The sequence below is a fragment of the Pan troglodytes genome, chromosome 14, assembly GCF_028858775.2.
Source record: "Pan troglodytes isolate AG18354 chromosome 14, NHGRI_mPanTro3-v2.0_pri, whole genome shotgun sequence".
Classification (NCBI taxonomy): Eukaryota; Metazoa; Chordata; class Mammalia; order Primates; family Hominidae; genus Pan; species Pan troglodytes.
The window spans coordinates 112,588,480-112,609,479 of record NC_072412.2 but is presented as its reverse complement, the minus strand read 5'-3'; the positions used below and the strand labels follow the sequence as shown (position 1 = coordinate 112,609,479).

The 21,000-nt window shown below is 38.3% G+C and overlaps 1 protein-coding gene across 1 annotated transcript in view; it reads left to right on the top strand.

The window, feature by feature from the left end:
- NALF1 (NALCN channel auxiliary factor 1) overlaps positions 1–7,954 on the top strand; it is an 860,969-nt gene extending 853,015 nt beyond the window's left edge. The window contains exon 3 of the mRNA XM_063792312.1: positions 7,404–7,954. Within this exon, the coding sequence (XP_063648382.1) occupies positions 7,404–7,507 (104 nt within the window). The 3' untranslated portion in view covers positions 7,508–7,954. The remainder of the gene's footprint in view (positions 1–7,403) is intronic.
- Positions 7,955–21,000: the final 13,046 nt, after the last annotated feature.

The window sequence follows — 21,000 nt, the reverse complement described above, 5'->3', positions numbered from 1 at the left end:
AATGTTCTAAATCTGGATTATGGTGATGTTTGCATAACTGTGAACGTACTACAATTCATTGAATTATACACTTAAAAGAATTTTATGGTATGCAAATTATATCTCAATAAAGCTGTTTTTAAAAATGATGTTTATCAAGATGGCAGCATAGGCAGATGAACTCAGCCACTTGGCATCTTCAAGATAAATGTCTAAACTTGAGAGCCAGTATAGTCGCTTTTCCTCTGAGTCTGCTGATCAGAGGCAGAAGGAAAATTGCAAATATGTGTGGGCCCCTAACACATAATAGAAACTGTGCTAAGTATTGTACAATAAAGAAGCTCAATAGAGAACTTCAGAAATTATCCCGGCTCTTCTAATTACTTTCTTTTGTATTCAGTCATTGCCCCTTTGCTCCTACCATTTCTGTTTGACAACTGAAAAAATAAGTAAATTCTTGTATTTCTTCTTTTCATAATTTAATATCAGCTAGAGGCTTAGATACCCATTTTCATTAACACAAAGCTCTTTTCTTTTTGTTTGTGGGACTACTCAGTTCAGGCAATTAGTTGTACAAAAAGCTATGAAAATTTTATATTTCCAACTGAACTGAAGCTCCTAACCTCTGAATAAATAAATGTCACTGATGGACTAAAATTTAATAAAAAACACAAGGAGTGACTTTGTTGCCAGTATGGGCGCTCTTTAGCAACCCTTAATTTCTGGATATTTATGGAATGTATTCATATAGGCATTGTTCCTTTGTACCATTAGGGGAGAGGACCAGAAATTAGCCAGTTAATAAAAAAAAACAAAAGCATAAAAATATAGAAAGTCCACTGGTGATAAATTGGACATATCAACCATGAAATTGTGTTAATTTGATAATTAAAGTGTCTTAGTTCAAATGTAGATCCTGGGCACTTAACAAAACGGTGACAAAATAGGAAGGAAGGCATATTATACACACATTAATCGCTGAAACAGATAAAGTGTAAAGCTCCCTTCAAGAAAATGTGTTTTGCACAGCACAGAGCAATTATGCATAGACCCTAGATTAATCCATCATTCACAGTGGACCTGGGAAGAAAGACAAGGAAGGAGCCTTTCTAGTTCAGTTGAGTCCTGATGGGCACAGTCTGAAAGAGGGGAGGAGGGAGGATGAAAGGAGGAAAAGGAGAGATGGGGAAAATCAACAACGAAGAAAGATAATGTGAAACTGCCTCCCAGCGCCCTTCTTCTCTATTTTCCCATTCCCTCCACTTTTACTCTCTCCATCACCTTCTTTTCACACGTGTCTCTTTTAAGATTTTTCTCCAGTCTATTCACATACTTCATTCTCACTCCTTCCCTTCCTTTCTTCTCATAAAAACATTCATTAAGGCAAGAAAACTGTTGAGAAGAATGAAAAGGAACGGTTGAATGTTTGTACTGAATTCTAGAGGTGGAGTTGAGGAAAGGAGACCCATGCGTCATTTCTTTACAGCTCAAATGAGATGGCAACCTTAGGAGAAAATAGCAAACCAGGGGATAGAAACATAGGGCTTTCGTGAAGAAAGGCCATTCACTACAATACCTATTGTGCTGAAGCTGGGTGTGTGAGCTGATATTTGTACAGCTTCAGCTGGTAATTGGGTTCTCTTGCTTTGTCTCTTTCCCTTGAGGAGTTTAAATTTTTCTTTTTATGACTATAATACAAAGATGAGTCAGTGGCCCAGTTTTTTAAAAAGTAGATTCTTTTTAACATAGTTTACAATATAGTTAAGCCCCAAGTCATGCCAGGAACTTCTCTGTGCGTAAAGCATCCTGGAAATACATTTAGCTGCTAATTTTGAATTAATAGCAGAAAAAGGTAAATCTATGTTATGATATTATATAACATAGCAAGGCAACCCTGATCAAGTCATTTTATGTTACCAGAACAATCATTCACTTATCACCACCCATTAATCCCTGGTGTAAGGTATGTTTATTATTTCTATTTTTAGTTTCAGTATGTGTGTAAGGCAATTAAGAATACAAAATTTTTGCTGGGTCATGTGTGGAGTACATTTTTAGACATAAAAAAATGCCTTCATCTTGCAAAAGGGGAACGGAGATTCAGAGATATTAAGCCCCTTGCCCGAGTCTACACAACTAACTAGGGGAAGGATTGAAACCAAGGCTCACACCTGCTAGAGAGGGCTCTGCCCACCAGGCTAAGCCACCTTGTTATTTAGCACAGTGGTGATCCAACCAGCATGGAAATACAAATATTTGACACATATTTGAATTGTATGTAACTAGGTCACGAAGCAGAGAACTCTGGCACACAACCTATGTTGGACGTTGTTGGGTAATATCAGAGATGTCATAAAATTATGAGGGTATGGTAGAGGTGACACCTCAAGGCCAGCCCTAGGTCATATAATGCACCCCCAGTAGTTCAGAACATTGGAAAAATGATTAGGACAGCAACTAGTAACAGATATTTGATAAGAAATATCAGAGTGGGTCCCATCACTCCCGTCTTTCTCACAGTGATTGCTGAATGCAATGAGGAGTCCCTTCTTCATTTCACTTTCTTATTCCCTATTAGAATGAAGATTTACTTCAAAGAAGCGTGCGTTGATAATTATCCTTTATATTTTCTGAAAAGATCAGATGACATTCTCCTACCTTGTCTCAATGGCACCATGACATTGAGGCTGGCCGTGGGCTTTTGTCTCCTTCCTTTGTTATTGTCATGCTTGATTGTGGGTGGAAATCACAACTATGGCCCTCCCTACAAAAAGAGCAAATGCCTATTGATCTTCTCCATAATCCATCTTTATATTCAGAGTTGTTTTAGTTCCATGACACTTCTCAGATAAAGCTTATGAAATGGTGCATCATTAAAGGCTGGTTTTCTAGGAAAACAGTTCTTTATTACTTGCCTCTGGTAGCTTGAGGCAAGCGATCTCTCTGTGCCTCAGTTACCTCTTCTGTAAAATGAGGCTAACGACAGTGTCTAACTCAAAGGTCTGTTTTGAGGATTACATGAGTTAACATGTAAAGCCATTACAGCAGACTCATAATACCTGTTTACTCTTTTTCCCTAAAAAATGCTTAACTCATAAATTAACCATCAGAAGCAGATTATCTTTTAGGATAAAAGGTAGCCATGGATAATGAACAGACAGTAGTGAGCAATCGGTGCTGATGATGAGAAAACAGACTGTCTTTCACACCGCCAGGTTTGCTACCCTCCTGGAAATGTTCAGTCCTTTGTGCACCGGGCCTCATCACAGAAACGGGGGTGTTTAAACTTGGATTTTGCTCCTTCAACCTCAGCACTCCATCTGAGAAGTTAGGGGATTTATGATGCCATTTAAAGGCAGTCCTTGGAAATAGTTAACAGTTGAGGAGTTATCTTTATTATGGAAATTAATACTCTCACTGTTTTATTCATTAATATTTTAATATGTTTATGATGAGACTCAACCCAAACCAATTTCCAAATCAAATCTGTCCCTCAGTAATTTGATTTGTTGGAACGGAGAACAAAAGCATTACCAACGGGGTACTTTGAATGGAATTATAATTAATTAGGCACATGAATGCACTAACTAATTTTGGATAAGTAATTAGATGACTAATTATGTTGAAAACAGAACTGTGTGCTTAATGAGATGACCGTGGCCAATTCTACCCTCAGATCATTTTTTTGATTAGTTAAAATTATTATTGTTTTTTGATGATCAAGCGTCACCTGTTGCACAAGCAAAATATGTAGAGGTATGGTTTGAGCCTCTTTGGATTTGCAATTTTTGTTATACATCCACAATCAATGCCTCTTTTCCACAACATATGTTCTATGACTGTCCTTTGCAGATTCATTGATATTCCATCCTTTTTCTTTCATTTCCCCCCGACACACACCTTCCCACCACCACCCAAATCCTAATTATTTCTGCTTAAGTTTGGGAACTCCACAATGATAAATTAAGCAAGAAGAGAAATAACACATAGGTTGTGCTATAGATAAATCTTAATCCATCTTGGAGAAATATTTGAAGTGGCAGCTCCTCTTTGAAAAGGCACTGCCCAGGATCTGCTCAGATCATAGGCAACCTTGAAGCACTCAGCAGTTCCGCTTTGGGCAGCTGGTTCTAACTAGCACCTATTTCGCAGGAGGCTACACTCGGGATTTCTGGTTTTAAGTTTAAAACAATATTTCACAGCAATTGTGTTGTCAGAATTCAGGTCAGAAAGATGGCAGATGTTAATTTAAACCAAAGAAGCAAAGCCAAACTATTCCATTTTTCCTTTTTTATTGTCAAATTGGCAGCTCTACACAAATTCTGAACACAAAATAAACCACAAGTGAGTTAGAAACACCCAGAGTGGATGAAACATTCTTAGGGTATTTTGGTATCTGGTAGATACTGACTCGATTCTACTCAGACAGCTTAATGTTGGGAAAAGTAATGATCTCAGTATGCCAGAAAATAACCTTTCATTTTGCTTTATCAAAAGAGAAAGCTGAAAATCATAATGATCCCAGCTTTTATGAAAATGCTTTCCCTCGTGGTCCACATTATCCAGTGACTGTAAGCACAGACCCCAGGAGAAAATATCCACCCGGGGCTCATCTTTTTTCCCATACTTCAAACAGAGTCCCCTTTCAGAAAGTGTTACATCTGCAAGAAATGAGTATTCATACCTGGAATCCAGGTAAAGTCAAATCTACCCCACAGTTGAAATTCAAGACTCCCAATCATTTTATGATCAATTCACACTTTGGGAAAGAGCCTATGCATTTACATTAATGTGCCTGTATATAGGCATTTGCATGCATGTAACTGATTTGACATCCGTCCTTCACTTCCATCTGTTTTCACAGATGCATAGGCCAGGGGGGGACCTGCCACTGGGCACCTTCCTGGTAAAGATTCAATCTTAAAAGAAAATTATACCTCCAACATAAAATCATCTTAAATTAGCAATTCACCATAAGCGCATTCTCCAGGGTACTGTATACTGAAATCTTATTTTTTCCCACACCAAAGCAACTATTTAAAACATTATCTGTTTTATTCTTCAAATCAGTCACCAATTATTTGGTCAGTGTTTGAAGATTATCAAGTGGAACTACCTACCTGATCAATATTTTGTTTCCATGAGACCAATACCCTCAGGAGCACCCCTGCTTCCTTTTAAGGCTCCTGTGTTCACCAAACATTTCCCGAGATTGACTATCGCTGCCAAGCAGTTCTTAGGTCTGTCATGAGATAGTCTTATGTGGTTTGCTGTTTTATTTTGGCTATTTTTGCTGACCCCTTTCTTGCCCAAGAAAGCTTTTAGGAATGTAGGCTCTCTACCTGAGGATACTGAAACATTATTTGCTTTAGATTAGGTGTCTAGGACAGTCTCGCTTAAGGAGCCATATCATGTGTCCACTTCCTGCCCGGAAAGCACCTCCACTTCAGACACCATGGGCTGCACCTTACTTGCTGCAAACGATGCAACACCAGGGAAAGTTAGTGAACCATTGCCTCTGTCAGTTTCACCCACAGGGAAAAAATAGAAGCCCTCTTCATAGTTTATTCCTCAGCGAGAATTTTTTTTTTTAAAGCTTCAAAGAGAAATATAGGTTCTACAAGAGTCCTCATGTGAAAACGTAGACCAAATTTGAAAATACGCACAAGAAAATCCTAAGAAGGGTGTTTTCGTTTGTCCTCCTTTCATGTTAAGTCTTCTTCAGACTTGGCAAAATGATGCACTCTCTTTTAGTTAGGAAAGTTAACGATTTCTCCCTCTTTCAGAAGGCTAGGCATTGCTTCCATTCTCAATTGCGGACTTGTTAGAAAGCTGATATTGTCAGAGAAGCTGAAAACATAAATAGGCAAATGAATTCAAAATAGTCATATGCTTTTGCTTTTTTTAATGGTATGTTAGGAGCCACCAATTGGCATACTTAAAAATTTAGAATGATCTGTCCCCTGTACCTGGGTGTATGCAAATGTTGAACATACTATGAAAGTAGAGTAGGAGAAATTGACATTAAAAATTTATTTAGTCCTGTCCTCCAACACCAATTTAAGTGACTTTCACAATTCAGGGATTCTGTGCACAGTCCTAAACTTATGCAATTCAATTAAGCTAAAGTTAACAAATATTTATTGAGTGCCCCAAATGTGCTTGGTCCTGTGGAATAAAAAATATGGGCAATTCAGGAGAAAGAAAATAATTTATAATTTACTGTTGATCAAGAGTTAATACTATTGGTAGGTGAATATGTGTTGGTATGAAAATGTGTTCTATGTGTATATTTGCATGTGTGTATATATCTTTATATGTATGTGTTCTGTGTATGTATGTATACATATGTGTGTGTATATGTGTTCCATGGCTGCTAAAAGCATATATTCTCTGATATATATATATAATTCAGGTATCTTTTCTCAAGTCTAAACCCCCAAAATATTTTTGAATTTCATGCCTGGTTTTGCTCTTTCTACATCTGATTTTATGTGTTGCTAATTATGGAATTCTACTTGGTAACATATTTATGTTGAGAAATCTATTTCCCTAGCTTTTTAGTTTGATACAGTGCACATTTTGCCAAAGTAAATGCATATACACCTAGAGCAGGCTCTAAGTGAAGCCCTTAAACTAATTAACTGGGATAGCCATATTTGTTTGACCTGTTAATATCTACTTGTTGGTCCTTTGTAGAAACAATATAAATTTATATTGACTATAGAAATGTGTGTTCCAATACAGTTACTTCTGTCCATAGTGTTTCATGATTTAGAATGTAATGTATTTACTGCAGTTTATTTATATAGATATTCAATGAGTTCAGTATTCTAAATACAATGGAATGTATGAAGCATGTTATATTTCAATATGCATTTATTTTTTAAAAAGTAAGCTTCAAAAGAAACTGAAGATAAGGGTATCACACTTTGTCTTTTATCAGAGTGTTCAGACATAGTTGGCTAGTGGAGCCTGTTGCTTCTAAAATTATTTAAACTAAGATTAGAATGACTTTGTTGTGTTTTATTGCTTTATAGTTTGTGAGGATATGATAAAAGACCATAAGACTATAAACGAGTAAATTCTTTCTGATAACTTATCCAGTCCCCAGTGAGGCTAACATAGAATACAAGAGGCTGTGAAGTAGAAAGCAGGTGTTGGATCACTTCTATCCTGAACAAGATGAAGAATTGTGGGCTCATGTCAGGGGCATGTTAAGTAGATGAATGATAGTCAGTAGTGGATGCTACTGAAAACAAGGCTGTCTTGATTTCTCAAAATAATAATAATAATAATAAGTAAATGGCTATACAGTATTACTAATTCGTGAATTAAAATGTCTGACGGTCAACTGTCAGTGCTGAGCTAAATAGGGAGGATGCTAGCCATGGTTTCTGTTTTCCATTCCTGTTTCTATGCAGGCCTTCACAAGGCGTTCCTTTCCTGTCCTATCTACGCAGCAGAGGCCGACTGGCAGGATCACCACAGCGTTGCTTCTGCACATTCCATCGCTGTCCATGCGTGAGAGCCATGACACAGGACTTGGTCCGAGGTCAAGTGTAAATCCCAGCTGTGGAGGCTCCTCCGAGAGGTAAAATTGTGATAACTTCAAGGTGGCTTGAGTGCTTCATTCTCTTGGATTGAGAGCATCTGCAGTTGGGACACAGGTAGAAAAGCAGCTGGCTTCTCGCCTTTCTAGACCTGAGCCAGGCAGGCAGTTTGGGAGCTCCCTACCCTTCCTAGTGGGTGAGGCAAACAGGAAGCCTGGAAACAAATTTCAGACGCTGAACTTTTCCCTCCACACCAAAGAGGCTACATAACAAATACCGTTCTGGTGTAGATCTAAAGAACCCATTGATCAACTTAAATTCTTCAGTGCAGTGGTATGTGATGTGATTTCTGAAAGTGAGAAAACTTCCATATATTGTGAATATATTTAAAGTCAATAAACATGTTAATTCATAAAAGTGAACCCTTACCTGTAACTGTGGTCAATTGAAATGCAAATAATTAAATCATAGATTAAATAACAATTTTAATCATGTCTTTTAAAAACAGGAACAGAAAAAGCATATGAATAAAAGACTTGTTTATTATTCGATGTGCACATAGCCAAGAAATCTGAAAAGATGGGAAGTAACGGGGCCATAGCATGGAGTACACACGAGGCACTTAGATGGCATTCCTTGATTGTTCATCACCTTGGTCATTAAAGGAATTAAGCACATTAATTCCTTAATTAATTAATAATGAAAGAAAACAATCGAGGAAAAGTTTGAGATCAGTCTATTCCTGGACTGGAAATAGATGACTAGATGTACATTAGAACTGATGATTCCAGGAACACTTAGAATTGTGAAAAATACAGAGTACCTGCTCTCAAAGAAGCAAGCAACTTAGGATGGAAAAAATGAATGTACATAAGTCATATGAAGGAAAGAAGGGAATCAGTAGCCAGGGAAGTGTCCTTGGAGCTGAGTCTGATAATAGCTGTGCTACGATTAATTATATAAAAAATAATAATTCAAACTGGAACACTGTCATTGCTGCACTTATGTATTCAAAATGCAGCCATAGTACTGCCATTTACACTTGTGTCCTTTATTGAGTTGGTATGAAAACTCTACCGCAAATCAACTGTGAGACAGCAGTGCAGCCATTATGTCCCTATTTTACAGATAAAGACGTTCAAGACCATAGAAGAATAGCACCTGTGTTAGATAATTCTAGAGAACACCATTCATACTGTAGCCATCAAGTGACTTACTTAAGATAGCAACTCTGGGTAATAATAGGGCTAAATCTTGGCAAAGCTTCAGTGTGAGAATATGGGCATTGGAGTCAGATGGGCATTTATAAGCTGAATAAACTTGGTCGTCATGTTTGTCATCATTATCATCATTTATTTTCTTTGTGCCTCAGTTTCCTAATCAGCAAAATGGAATAACAGTAATTGTTTCACACATTTATTGGGAGGATTAATGAGGTATGTATGCAAAGCACTTAGCACAAAGTATGTATTTAATAAATAGTTCTAGTTACATAAATAATATTATTTAGAACCCATGAATTTGGATTTCTAGATGAGAATTCCTGATACATTATGCTTCTCATGCTTTTAACATCTAATAATTCCATATAGATATATCTGTTAAACAGATATGTGTGAAAATAAGCAGACACACTCTTTCACACACACATACACACACACAAATAGTAAAGTTAAATTCACATGTATATTACTTTTATAAAAAAAATTAAGAGAGTTTGCTTAGTTGGTATTTGCATAGTAAATATTGTTGAAGATTTAAAATTTTGCTGTTGCAGTAGCTTAAATATTATTTCAGTTCTTGGAGTAGCTAATTGTAGGTTCTATAAGTTCCTATGATTAAATTGCATCAAAAATAAAATATGTAATGAATGCCTGAATTAGTATGTTGAGAACATTTCTTTTCAGGAATATGTGACAATAAGTTGTAGCTTTGATTAGAAAACTTCTTCAAATTTAATGTACCTAAACTAAAGATCATTAATGATAATAAAATTAATGTTAAAAGTTAACTTCCAATAGGGGGAAAAAAAGAATAATTCTGGGAGCAGGGGGAAAGAAGAAGTTTCATCTTTTAAATGTGGCTCTTAGCTTTGGTAATGTAATTTTTCAATGGATGATCTTTTTCAAAGGAAGTTCAATCAGATGAAAAAGCACCAAAGATGTATATGATTAAAAAGTATCAGCAGCCTAATCCATCAAAGTGTGTTTGGGATATTTCTAATACGCCCATAGATAAATTCTTTCCAGATTTTGCACACTCTTCCTATTCACTTGAAGGGCAGAACATGTGCCATTCATTTGATTTTCCTTTATGCATATCTTCCTTCGGTCAGCCAACATGTATTTATTGAGCAAACACTAATAACAACATGCACCCCTTGCTGAAAAAGCTATGTTCTTGCAGGCCAGGTGCGGTGCTCACAGCTGTAATGCCAGCACTTTGGGAGGCAGATGTGGGAGGAGTTTGAGACCATCCTGGGTAGCACAGTGAGACCCTGTCTCTACAAAAAAATAAAATAAAATTTAAAAAAATAAAAAAATAAAATAAAAAAATTAGCCAGGTGTGGTGTCACTTGATTGTAGTCCCAGCTACTTGGGAAGTTCAGGTGGGAGGATCACTTGTGTTGGGGGGTTGAGGTTGCAGTGAGGTGTGATCACACCACGGCACTCCAGCCTGGGTGACAGAGTGAAATCCTGTCTCAAAAAAAGAGAAATAAAGAAAAAAAAGAAAGGGGAAAAGATACATTAAATTCTTTAGAGGAATTTAATGTACATATAAGTTAGGAAGTATAAATATCCAAGAGGCAGGGACAAGTAGCAAGTGTCAGGAAGTGTCAGGAAGAGGGGGCAGAAGCTGGGCCGGGGCTTGCGAAGGCTGCAGCAGGGCCTTCTGGGCAGTGGGCGAGCTTAGGTAATGTGAAGGCAACCGTGCTGTGGGGAATAGAAAATAGGACTGCAGGAGTTTTTGATAACAGAGTTTAGACACATTTGTTATGGATCATTCATTTTGCCAATATGTTTTGGCTCCACGTATGTGCCAGGAACTACTCCACGCACTGGCAGTACAGCTCTGAGCGAAGCACACTGCTTCACTACATCCCTGCTTCACAGAATTCACATTCTACAGTGATAAAATAATACACAAAATGTGCCATATGTATACATGGTATGTTACATGACGGCTGAGCATTTTAAATCAGGTGGTCATGGGAAGGCCTCACTGAAGTGATGTTTGAGTGGGGACCACCCAGAAAGAGGTGCAGATGCCCTGAGCAATGCTGACACAGGAAGGGTGAGCATTCCAGGTGGAGAGAATAGCAAATGCCAAGGCCCTGGGGTTGGGAGCAGGCTTGGCGTGTTGGAAGGGTGGTGAGGGGACCCTGCAGCTGGAAAGGCATCAGCAAGAGCTGGAGGAGAAGGGGAAGAGGTTGGAAAGAGGGAGCTGTCAGAACTAGAACTGGGACAGCTACATAAGCCATTTTAGAGGCTTCAGCTTTTACTTAGATTGATTTGAGAAGTCTCAGAAGATTGAGAAGAGGGTGACCCGATCTGCTTCAATGATGAACGGGTTGTCAGGCTCATCTATTGAGCTTGTATTCTAGGGACAAGACGGGGAAGCCAGAGTAGGGCGGGGAAGTTACTGGAACGTCCAGCAAGGGACGATGGAGGCTGAGGCCAGCGTGGCATCCACAGAGATGGTGAGAAGTCATCGATTTCTGGATACTTTGAAAGCAACGTGGACAAGATTTGCTGATGAGGAATGAGAGCAACGGAGGCATCAAAGATGACTGCGGAGTTTTAGACCCAAGCAACTGAAAGGCAGGCTTTCCCACTAATTGGAATGAGAAGCTTTTAGGGGAAGCAGAAAGCAGGGCAGTTGCTGGAATATGGATATTTTGTTGCTTAGTTGGCTCTATTTAGTCATTCACTATTTACCTATTATTTGTTAATTATGTTTTTTATACTGGGACAAAGTCACACAAACCTACAAAATAAGTGTACTTCATAAACTGTTAAGAGCTTTACTTCTTTAAGTAAACCAATGTTACCAGTTTTAAATATTTTTTGTTGTTGCTGTCTGCTTTTTAGCATCGTGTAGAAGTAATAAAATAGATGGGCAATAGCGATGGCTGTATACAGAAAGACAAGCAATTTTGCAAAACGGGCTAAAGAACTCCGTAATGGCAAGGCGATAAGAATTTCCAAAAGTTCCAGTCAGATGTTAAAATAGACAAGTTTTGGGACCAGGCATGGTGGCTCACGCCTGTAATCCCAGAACTTTGGGATGCTACGGCGGGCGGATCACCTGAGGTCAGGGGTTCGAGACCAGACTGACCAACAAGGTGAAACCCTGTCTTTACTGAAAATACAAAAATTAGCGAGGCATGGTGGCGGGTGCCTGTAATCCCAGCTACTTGGGAGGCTGAGGCAGGAGAATCGCTTGAAGCCAGGAGGCAGAGGTTGCAATGAGCCAAGACCGTGCCATTGCACTCCAGCCTGGGCAACAAGAGTGAAACTCCATCTCAAAAAAAAAAAAAAAAAAAAGACAAGTTTTTATACATACAAAGCTATTTTAGCTGAAGAAAGAGGAAGAGGGAGGCCTTTAGATTATAAGGGAAGTGTCCTTTGCCCTCCATCTCACATCCAAGAATATCTCAAGTATGAATTCTGACTTCAATATTTCAAACTGTAGCAACATAAATTATGATGGGTGGCCCTGAGATTGAATAAACTGCCATATTACAATAAAGAGTTGTCCCATCAATATCAATCACTAAGAATAAGTGAAGCCATCTGCCAAACATAGAGAGATCTAAAGAGTGAGATGTCCTCTCCTGCTTCTGGTGCTAATGTACACTAAATGATTTTAAAGCCCTTTTTCCGTTTTCATAAATGGTCGAACATCCAATTATTGGCCTGTTATTTGGCCAGTGTCAGACTTACATTAAGACACGGGCACGTGTGTTATCGAGAGGAAATCTTTACAATATATGACGGTAACGTTTCATAAAGATGCAGCTTAGAGAGTTGAACGATCAGAGCTGTGGTAACTATTATCACCTGTCTCATGTAGCCACGGACTTGGCCTATTAACCATGGGAAACAACACTGAATTATAAGAGTATCTGCCCTTATTTCTAATATGACGTGCTGCATTCTTTTTGTTTCTTTAACTTTTATCATTTTAATGGAAAATAATTGACTAAATCACATTCAGTGTTCTGCACAGAGTGCTGTCTTCTAAATTAAAAATAGAAAATTACTAACAAAGTGTGGTCAGATGAAGGACTGCCTGAAGCTCATTTGCCATTAATGGCTTTGAACTTAGGGAAACAAAAACAAAAACAACTTTTAGTCCACTAATTACAAATAGTTGAATATAAATCAATTAGGCCATTAATTACAAATAGTTGATTACAAATTAATTAGGCCATTAATTACAAAAAGCAGCTTAACTTTACAGTTATTTTTTCCAAAAAAAAAAAGAGGAAGAAAGGAGGAAGAAAGAGAGGCAGGGAGAGAAGGAGGAAGGAAAAATAAAATCAGAGGAGAAGATGGAAATCAAAATCATCGAATTATCTTTTCAAATCCAAAGGGAGTGAGGCTGTGGGTGACCAGATAGCCCCAAGCTCAGCAGCCCTTCCCCTTTTGCTTTTTCTTACTCCTCTTTTTGCCTTTCCCACTCCTCCAGGCTGCTGTCTCTGCCCCGCTCCCACATACCTTATCTAAAGCCTACTCCACTGGGCTCACTGTTTGCAGTGCTGTGTGTACAAAAGTAAACGGGGTTGCATCTTGACCTTAAGGTTTCTAGACCCGGGAACTAGGAGTGATGGATTTTATTCATTCTTGTGTCTACTTGTAGCATGGAGGAATATGCCCAAGTGAGGCATCATAGACAAGTCAAGAAGATTAAAAAAAAAAAAAAGCTTTCATCCAGCACCTTTCCTGCAAATATCAAATGATAGGTTGCTAGTTAACCAATCTTGAGGGTGGCCCCTGGAAACAAACCATAAAATGGACATTCTTCACATACTGCCGTGTTACTTAGAAGATGTACCAATTTGTTTCTATCAATCAAAATTTGCCATTCAGTGTCTGGTTGTCACCGTGCATTCTAATCTATAGCCATGTTACTTTAAGGATTAACTTGCAAGGGCACTCAAAAAAATCCTTGTCATGTTTACTTTCTAGTAGTTTGCTGCCAATCTGGATGGCTTTAGTTTTGGATGTTTACATTTTAAACTGGTCACAATCCAAACATATTGCATGTATTAGGTTACATGCAGAACAACAAAAGCAGACCAATCCTCTTGTGAAATGCTGAGTGATTGTCATTACCTTACCTGCATAATCTTGACACAATGACTAGTGATAGTTGGATTTACCTGGTAGTTAATATCTGAAGGATATGCTGGGGGTTGATACTACTTTACACATAACAGAGGTATGCTTAACAGTTTCCTTAAATATAAACAAATATATTCATCAGTCTCTTTCCACATGAGTAATGGTAAAGCTCTTGGGCTACTGCAGGCTGTGTAGAGCCCAGAGTTTAACAATTTTGCATACTTTCTTTAACAAAACTAATATAAAATGATGGATTCCTAATTTCTGTGGCTTTCTAGGGCCTTGAATGTGGTCTCATGCAAGACAGAACCTGAACCCTGATCATTAGCTGCAGTTATGAACACATCTCTGGTATAGATTGCAGTGAAGAAAATGTAGCTGGTGTGGCTGGCACTCATTTTTTCTGGGGTCACTGTTCTGATCCTGCTATCCACCGGCACATCTCACATCAACAGAGAGGCTGGTTGACTCCCAGCTTTAATACTGCACTCTGACTGCAATTATCCAGTCTCTCTTTGCTGTGCTCAAGTTCAGCCTATGCATAGCTCACACACTCCTGTGGAATTTATTTTTTGATTCCTAATTGTGAATGTGTATAAGCTCTCCTATGGACACGCAGCAGTTTGCAGTCTCATTGGTCGCTCTGTTGCATACAACACAGTTGATGACTTGCTCCTTGAGACCCTCTGCTCTTTCGTTTCCATTTCCCTGCACCCTTCTGAAATTCCCCCCAATCTCTTCTGTCTCCTCTGCTGACTTCACTTCCTTAATTTGTATATTTCCAACAGATGTTCTGGTTTAATTCCATGACTTCTCATACAAAGTCCCTGAGCTACATTTCCACTATGACATCTCTCTTGAGCTCTGGGTCCAACTATATAACTGGAACTTCTCACTTATAAGTCATACAGGTGTCTTAAGCTGAATATGTCCATATCTGAACTCCTGCTCTTCCCCTCAATATCCAGTGAATGGCAGTTCCATGAATGCCATTGCTCAAATGAGACCTAGAAGAATTTTCTGTCATTCCCTACTCTTGTGGTGCTCCTTTTTATTCAGTCACCAAGTGCTATGGATGCTACCTCCTAATGCCTCAAAATTTAAAATTTGAAGGAAAGAACATTGCAATAAAAATGGGTATCACTTAGAAAAAGCAGACTCCACCAAGTTACTTTGCAAATCCATCAGGGCACTTTATTACTACATTAAACAATTAATTAATGTTTCCATAGAAACATACATTTCTACAGGCTCTTAAGCCTCACTGAAACTGAGAGAGAAGCCATACATTCTGAAATTTGAGATCGCATTGGCAAATGTATATATATTTTTTAAAAGGATGTAAAAGAGCTTTGCACAAAGCTTTATCTTTCTGGAATTATAATCAGTGTTACCTACTAATAGGGTTACACCTTACATCAATCTGATAAATATAAATTCTGATACCTATAGCTCATAGTATAGAAACCAGTACTCATGATTCACAGAAGGACTCACATGGTTTTCTTCTGCATGTTGCAGTGCAAATGTAACTTAAGGAACTTACGATATCTAATCTCTCAGGAGAAATCACCACAGCTCTTCTTGCTAAATATGTCCATGTGAAACCATAGAAAACATGCTTGTATTGATTATTGTACTGTTTCTCAGTACATTGTACACTCCGTTGATTAGGAGTGGTTGTTTTAGAAGATAACCATCTTGAGGACAAGAGCTAAATCCAACACTTTATGTCCAGGGGTGCACACAGGAAGGCACTTAATATTACTGATGATAATAAATGATTGACATAAGCATTTTTAACTTTGGCATTATTAACATTTGGGGCTATGGAATTCCTTGTCACAGGGGCTGTCCTGCGCAATGTAGGATGCTTAGGAGTATCCCTGGACAATATCCTCTAGGTGCCAGTAACACCCCCTTCCAGATACGACAACCAAAAATGTCTTCAGACGTTGCCAAATGTCTCCTGTTGGGGAGAGTCATCCCTGACTGAGAACCACTGCTCTAGATACATGTAGGCACAGTAGCTGGTCATAAATGTGACCACAGCAGGGAAAGGGCATAGCCCTGTAGCGTATTCCAGCCTGAATGAGCCACATAATCTTGGTGCACTGGGCCTTTGTGGTTGGAACGGTGTGTATGCAGGGCACAGGCAGAGTGTGACATGCTAGAACATACTGAAATGTAAGTGGCAAAGTTGCCCGCTGGATTCACAATTATTAGACAGTCTTCCATTTTCAATACTTCATCTATAAGGAGGCAATTGACAATTCATGCCTCAGTGGTCGCAGGCATAAAAGAGCCTTCTGGGGTCATAGGTAGATTAAGCTTTTTATAAATTAGCAGTGTAATGAAACTGACTGCCAAACCAAAGCTAATTTGTTATTCAACTGCATTAAGAGTTGAATAATTTAGAAAATGATGAATTTAATATTCTGTGCCTTAAAATCATTTCTGGAATGTCCTGAGACTACATTTTAAGAACATCTAAGTACATACTGAGAAACACTCAAGGAATTGTAAGCTATCAGAAAAATCATTTACCTCCGTACAAAATAAACTGCTGTAGGAGGTTTGGGATGCTTGTAATACTGAATAATACTGAAATAATGCTGAAACTCAAGCACATACCTGCAGACTATTGATAAGGATGTTATTGAGAAGTCTTAAGTTTTATGTGAGTAATTAAACTTGAAGACTGATGCTCCTTCCAATCTAGAGAGGATGCGATTTCTTAAAATAATAATTCATTTTTTTTCCACCTGGCTTATTTAAGATCATTACAAGAAAGGTGAGAGAGATGAGCTTTCTGAGCCTTCAGTGGAGAATGAACTATGACTGCACTTTACATTTAGATTTCATGTGTACATAAATAACTCAAAACTTCTTTGCAAAAATCTAGCCAGTCTTCTTATTGTCTTATTCTCTTAAGAATAGGATAAATATCAAACTCCCTGGTTTACCTTACTTAGCTTCTGCAGGTATGCAGAGTGTGTTTCAGACCAAATAAATTATTGACTATTCTGCTCTAATACCACAGAATTTATCTTTTCTAAATAGCTTTAATCTTTCTTACCTAGTACATCATTATTTGTACAGCTTGGGTTTATCCATGAGAAGGTCACTGCTCAAAATGTGATTGGACAGAATGAATATTTCCCATCAAAAATGGTGTCCAAATTCAGCTGACTTGTGAAGAAACCTTCAAAGACAAATTTCCAAAATTATCTCCTAGCACTTGCTATTCCTTGTTTCTTGAATCAACCTATTCATCATTAGGGTCTTCTTTTCCACTTATTTCTCAAGTACTAGGTTTGATTCACCTGTGATCCCAAAGTCACTCAATGCCACGGGCATTGGTGGGTCCCTACCACGTGGTATACCTCTAGAATGTGACATGTCCTTACTTAGAAATGGAACATTTTGTTTTTTATTCAACGTAAAGATGGATAATATGTACTGTTAGTCTGAATATGTCTTACAGAAAACACAAAGCTCATTTATTTTTAAAATATAGCCTTATATCTCCAATTAGACATCTTTCCAAATCTTTGAAACCCTCTCTTTTGTTTAAACATCACTCTCATTCTTTTATGGAATCACAGCCTTTAAATTCTAAATCAGGTTAATTCTCTACTAGGTAAAATACCAAGTTTCCTCTCTCTCTAAAGTCAAACACAATTTGATGGCAAAAATATTCTACAAATATCTGATAAAAGTTTGCCACAAAGAGAATGCCAAAAACTTTTGGATTGCTCCATTAATTGGATAATTTTCACTTGTCCTTTATAGCAAGTTCCTTTACTGTGGCTTGTATGAAAGGATTTGTTTGCTTGGTTACATGAGAGTTAAAGGTTAAGAAACTATTTCCCTCATTACCACTGAGTGTGAACACTCTCATTTCTGCATGGATGTTTCTCATCTTTGATGTGAGTTCTCTGGTCCAAGAAAAGACAGGGTTAGCATCAGTATGTGAATATTTAAGAGTTTTCAAAGATACTAGACAAATTATAATACAGGTTTTTTAATTTTAAGTTCTGGGATATATGTGCAGAACGTGCAGGTTTGTTACATAGGTTTACGTGTGCCATGATGGTTTGCTGCACCTATTAACCCGTTAGCAAGTTTCCCTCCCCTCACCCCCTACCACCCAGAAGTCCCCAGTATGTTTTTCCCCTATCTGTGTCCATGTGTTCTCATTGTTCAACTCCCACTTGTGAGTGAGAACATGTGGTGTTTGGTTTTCTGTTCCTGTTTTAGTTTGCTAAGGATGATGGCTTCCAGCTTCATCCATGTCCCTGCAAAGGACATGATCTCATTTGTTTTTATGGCTGCATGGTATTCCATGGTGTATATGTACCACATTTTATTTATCCAGTCTATCATTGATGGGTATTTGGGTTGGTTCTAAGTCTTTGCTATTGTGATAAGTGCCGCAATAAACATACATGTGCATCTGTCTTTATAGTAGAATGATTTATAATCCTTTGGGTATATATCCAGTAATGGGATTGCTGGGTCAAATGGTATTTCTGGTTCTAGATCCTTGAGGAATTGCCACACTATCCACCACAATGGTTGAACTAATTTACATTCCCACAAACTGTGTAAAAGCGTTCCTAATTCACAGCCTCACCAGCATCTATTGTTTCTTGAATTTTTAATAATCACCATTCTAACTGGCATGAGATGGTGTCTCACTGTGGTTTTGATTCACGTTTCTCTACTGATGAGTGATGTTGAGCTTTTTTTCCTATGTTTGTTGGCCGCATAAATGTCTTTTTTTGAGAAGTGTCTGTTCATATCCTTTGCCCACATTTTGATGGGGTTGTTTTTTTCTTGTAAATTTGTTTAAGTTCTTTGTAGATTCTAGATATTAGACCTTCGTCAGATGGGTAGATTGCAAAAATTTTCTTCCATTCTGTAGGTTGCCTAATACAGGTTTTTAAAAATTACTTCTACAGCTTAACATGAGGCACCAGAGGTCTGAGGGTTATAAATGTGAACACTAAATAGACACACACCCATGAATATACAAAAACATGCAAGCATGCACCTCTTTACTCCTTGAGGCAGCAAGAAAGACAGCTTGTTGATCCCCCTACTTCTTCAATGCACGCATATGCAGCTGCAAATTGGCTTTGTAGTTCTGCATTTTCTTATGCTATGACCCCTAGAGAAGTTACCTATCAGCTGGAGTGAAAGAAATCTAGCACTCTATGTGCACATCTGTTAATCAGACATGGTGAGTCCATCCACTCAACATTCACAAGACTTCTCATACATTCCTCAGTCAGTCGTCAAATTGTTCAATAAATACTTCCTGGGGATTAAGTAGATACTATTTTACCCCACAGCCCACCTCAGCCTTTATCTGCAGCTGGGATAGGCAGGTCCTCACTTGCTGATAGCTTTAACCTCAAGCGGTCCTGTGTGACTGTCAGCGTTTTTGTCTCTTGCTGTCTCCAAAGTCTTGGGAGCTCATGCAGTCTGGGTAGCCAGGCAGTGATGGGGATTGTTCCCAGGCCAACCATTATTACAGATGGGTAGAGGGATGGATAGAGAAATGCCCCAGCCTCTCTTTAGGTGGAGGGGAATTCTGAGCTACATGCTATGCAGTTTTCAAGAAGGTTCTCACAGGGAATGCACCTCACTTGCTCACGGTGATACCAGCTCAACCCACCCCTTACTGAGTTTTTACCATTTTTACATCACTTTCTCATGCCCTCACTTTTGGAATCATCTTCCGAATAAACCATAGGCATTCAAGACTTTATCTCAGGTTCCTTTTATAAATGAACCCAAACTAAGACAATTTCTGAGATCATTTCAGTTCAATAAACTTTCATTGGCTATTAATTCGATGCTAAAAAAAAAAAATGTACCAGAGACTAAAGACAAGCAATGCAATAACACATTCTCCTGATCTCAAGAAGCAGTAGCTTTTTTTTGAAGAAGGGAGACAAACAGATACATCAACACAATAGGATATTATAATTGCTATAATAGCAGCTGCCCCAGAGGCTTATGGGAGCTCAGAGGAAGGAACAACAAGCTCTTTGTGGGGTAGGGGCAGGGGAAGCAGGGGACTTACTCTGAAATTATTCCAGAAAGGGGGTTTACCTGATGAGAGATGTATCAAATAACAGCATGCCGCATGAAAAACAAAGAGTAAGAAATAATTTGAACAACGAGTAAGGGCATGGGATATTTCCTTCAATGCAAACTACAGTGCACTTACTGCATCCCAAGTTTTGTACTAGATATTGGGAACACATCAATAAAACAGAATTTTGTATGAAATTTTGTCAGGACTCACTATACTAGACTGCACATACTTCATTGATTTTCTAACATATTATAAATATTTTTAACATTGAGGACTACAATTAAAAAAAAATTCATGCAGAATTTGCCAGAACCTTCCATTTCTAAAGCGGCATCTAATTCATGCATCATTATTCAGCAGTCTTATTTCTTGAGTCATCCTTGAGGGTGACTTCATGAGACAGAGATGAAGAAACTACAGTGATATGTTGTCTGAGAAGCTTTAAAATGTTTAGTCTTCTTGGACAAGCATTTCTAAAACAAACTAAAAATGTTTTGGTCCAAAACTTCGCCTCAACTTCTCAACTCATGCTACTCTCCTCTCACCCTTGAAATAAAAGAGAGTGTTAAACATGAGGCTGAATGGGGACTTTACGCGCCATAATCACTCAGGAAATGTTGGTCTGTAAACCTGACCTAAAGTCATTCAGAAACCTGACTATGAGACCTTCGTCTGGAAAAGTCTGTCCATGTGATGGCATCTAAAGTGGAAACAAAGGTGAAAAGGGGTACAACTGGCTCCCAACTTAATGAAATACACAGCCATCCATGTCTGTAGGGACAGATTTATTTCTTGCTAAAACATGTATTTCCTGTCTCATAAACACAACTTTAGCACACCTTTTCAAACACCCAAGGAGAGACTAAGGCAGGGGGCAGTGGAGCATGATAAATGGGACTAACTCACACTGGGCTTATTTTTCTCTACGGAAGGTCACGTTTCTCACTCTAAATTTAGTGTCTGCCTACCTCACCCCCAGCCCAGCACCAGGTCTCTATTTTTAAAT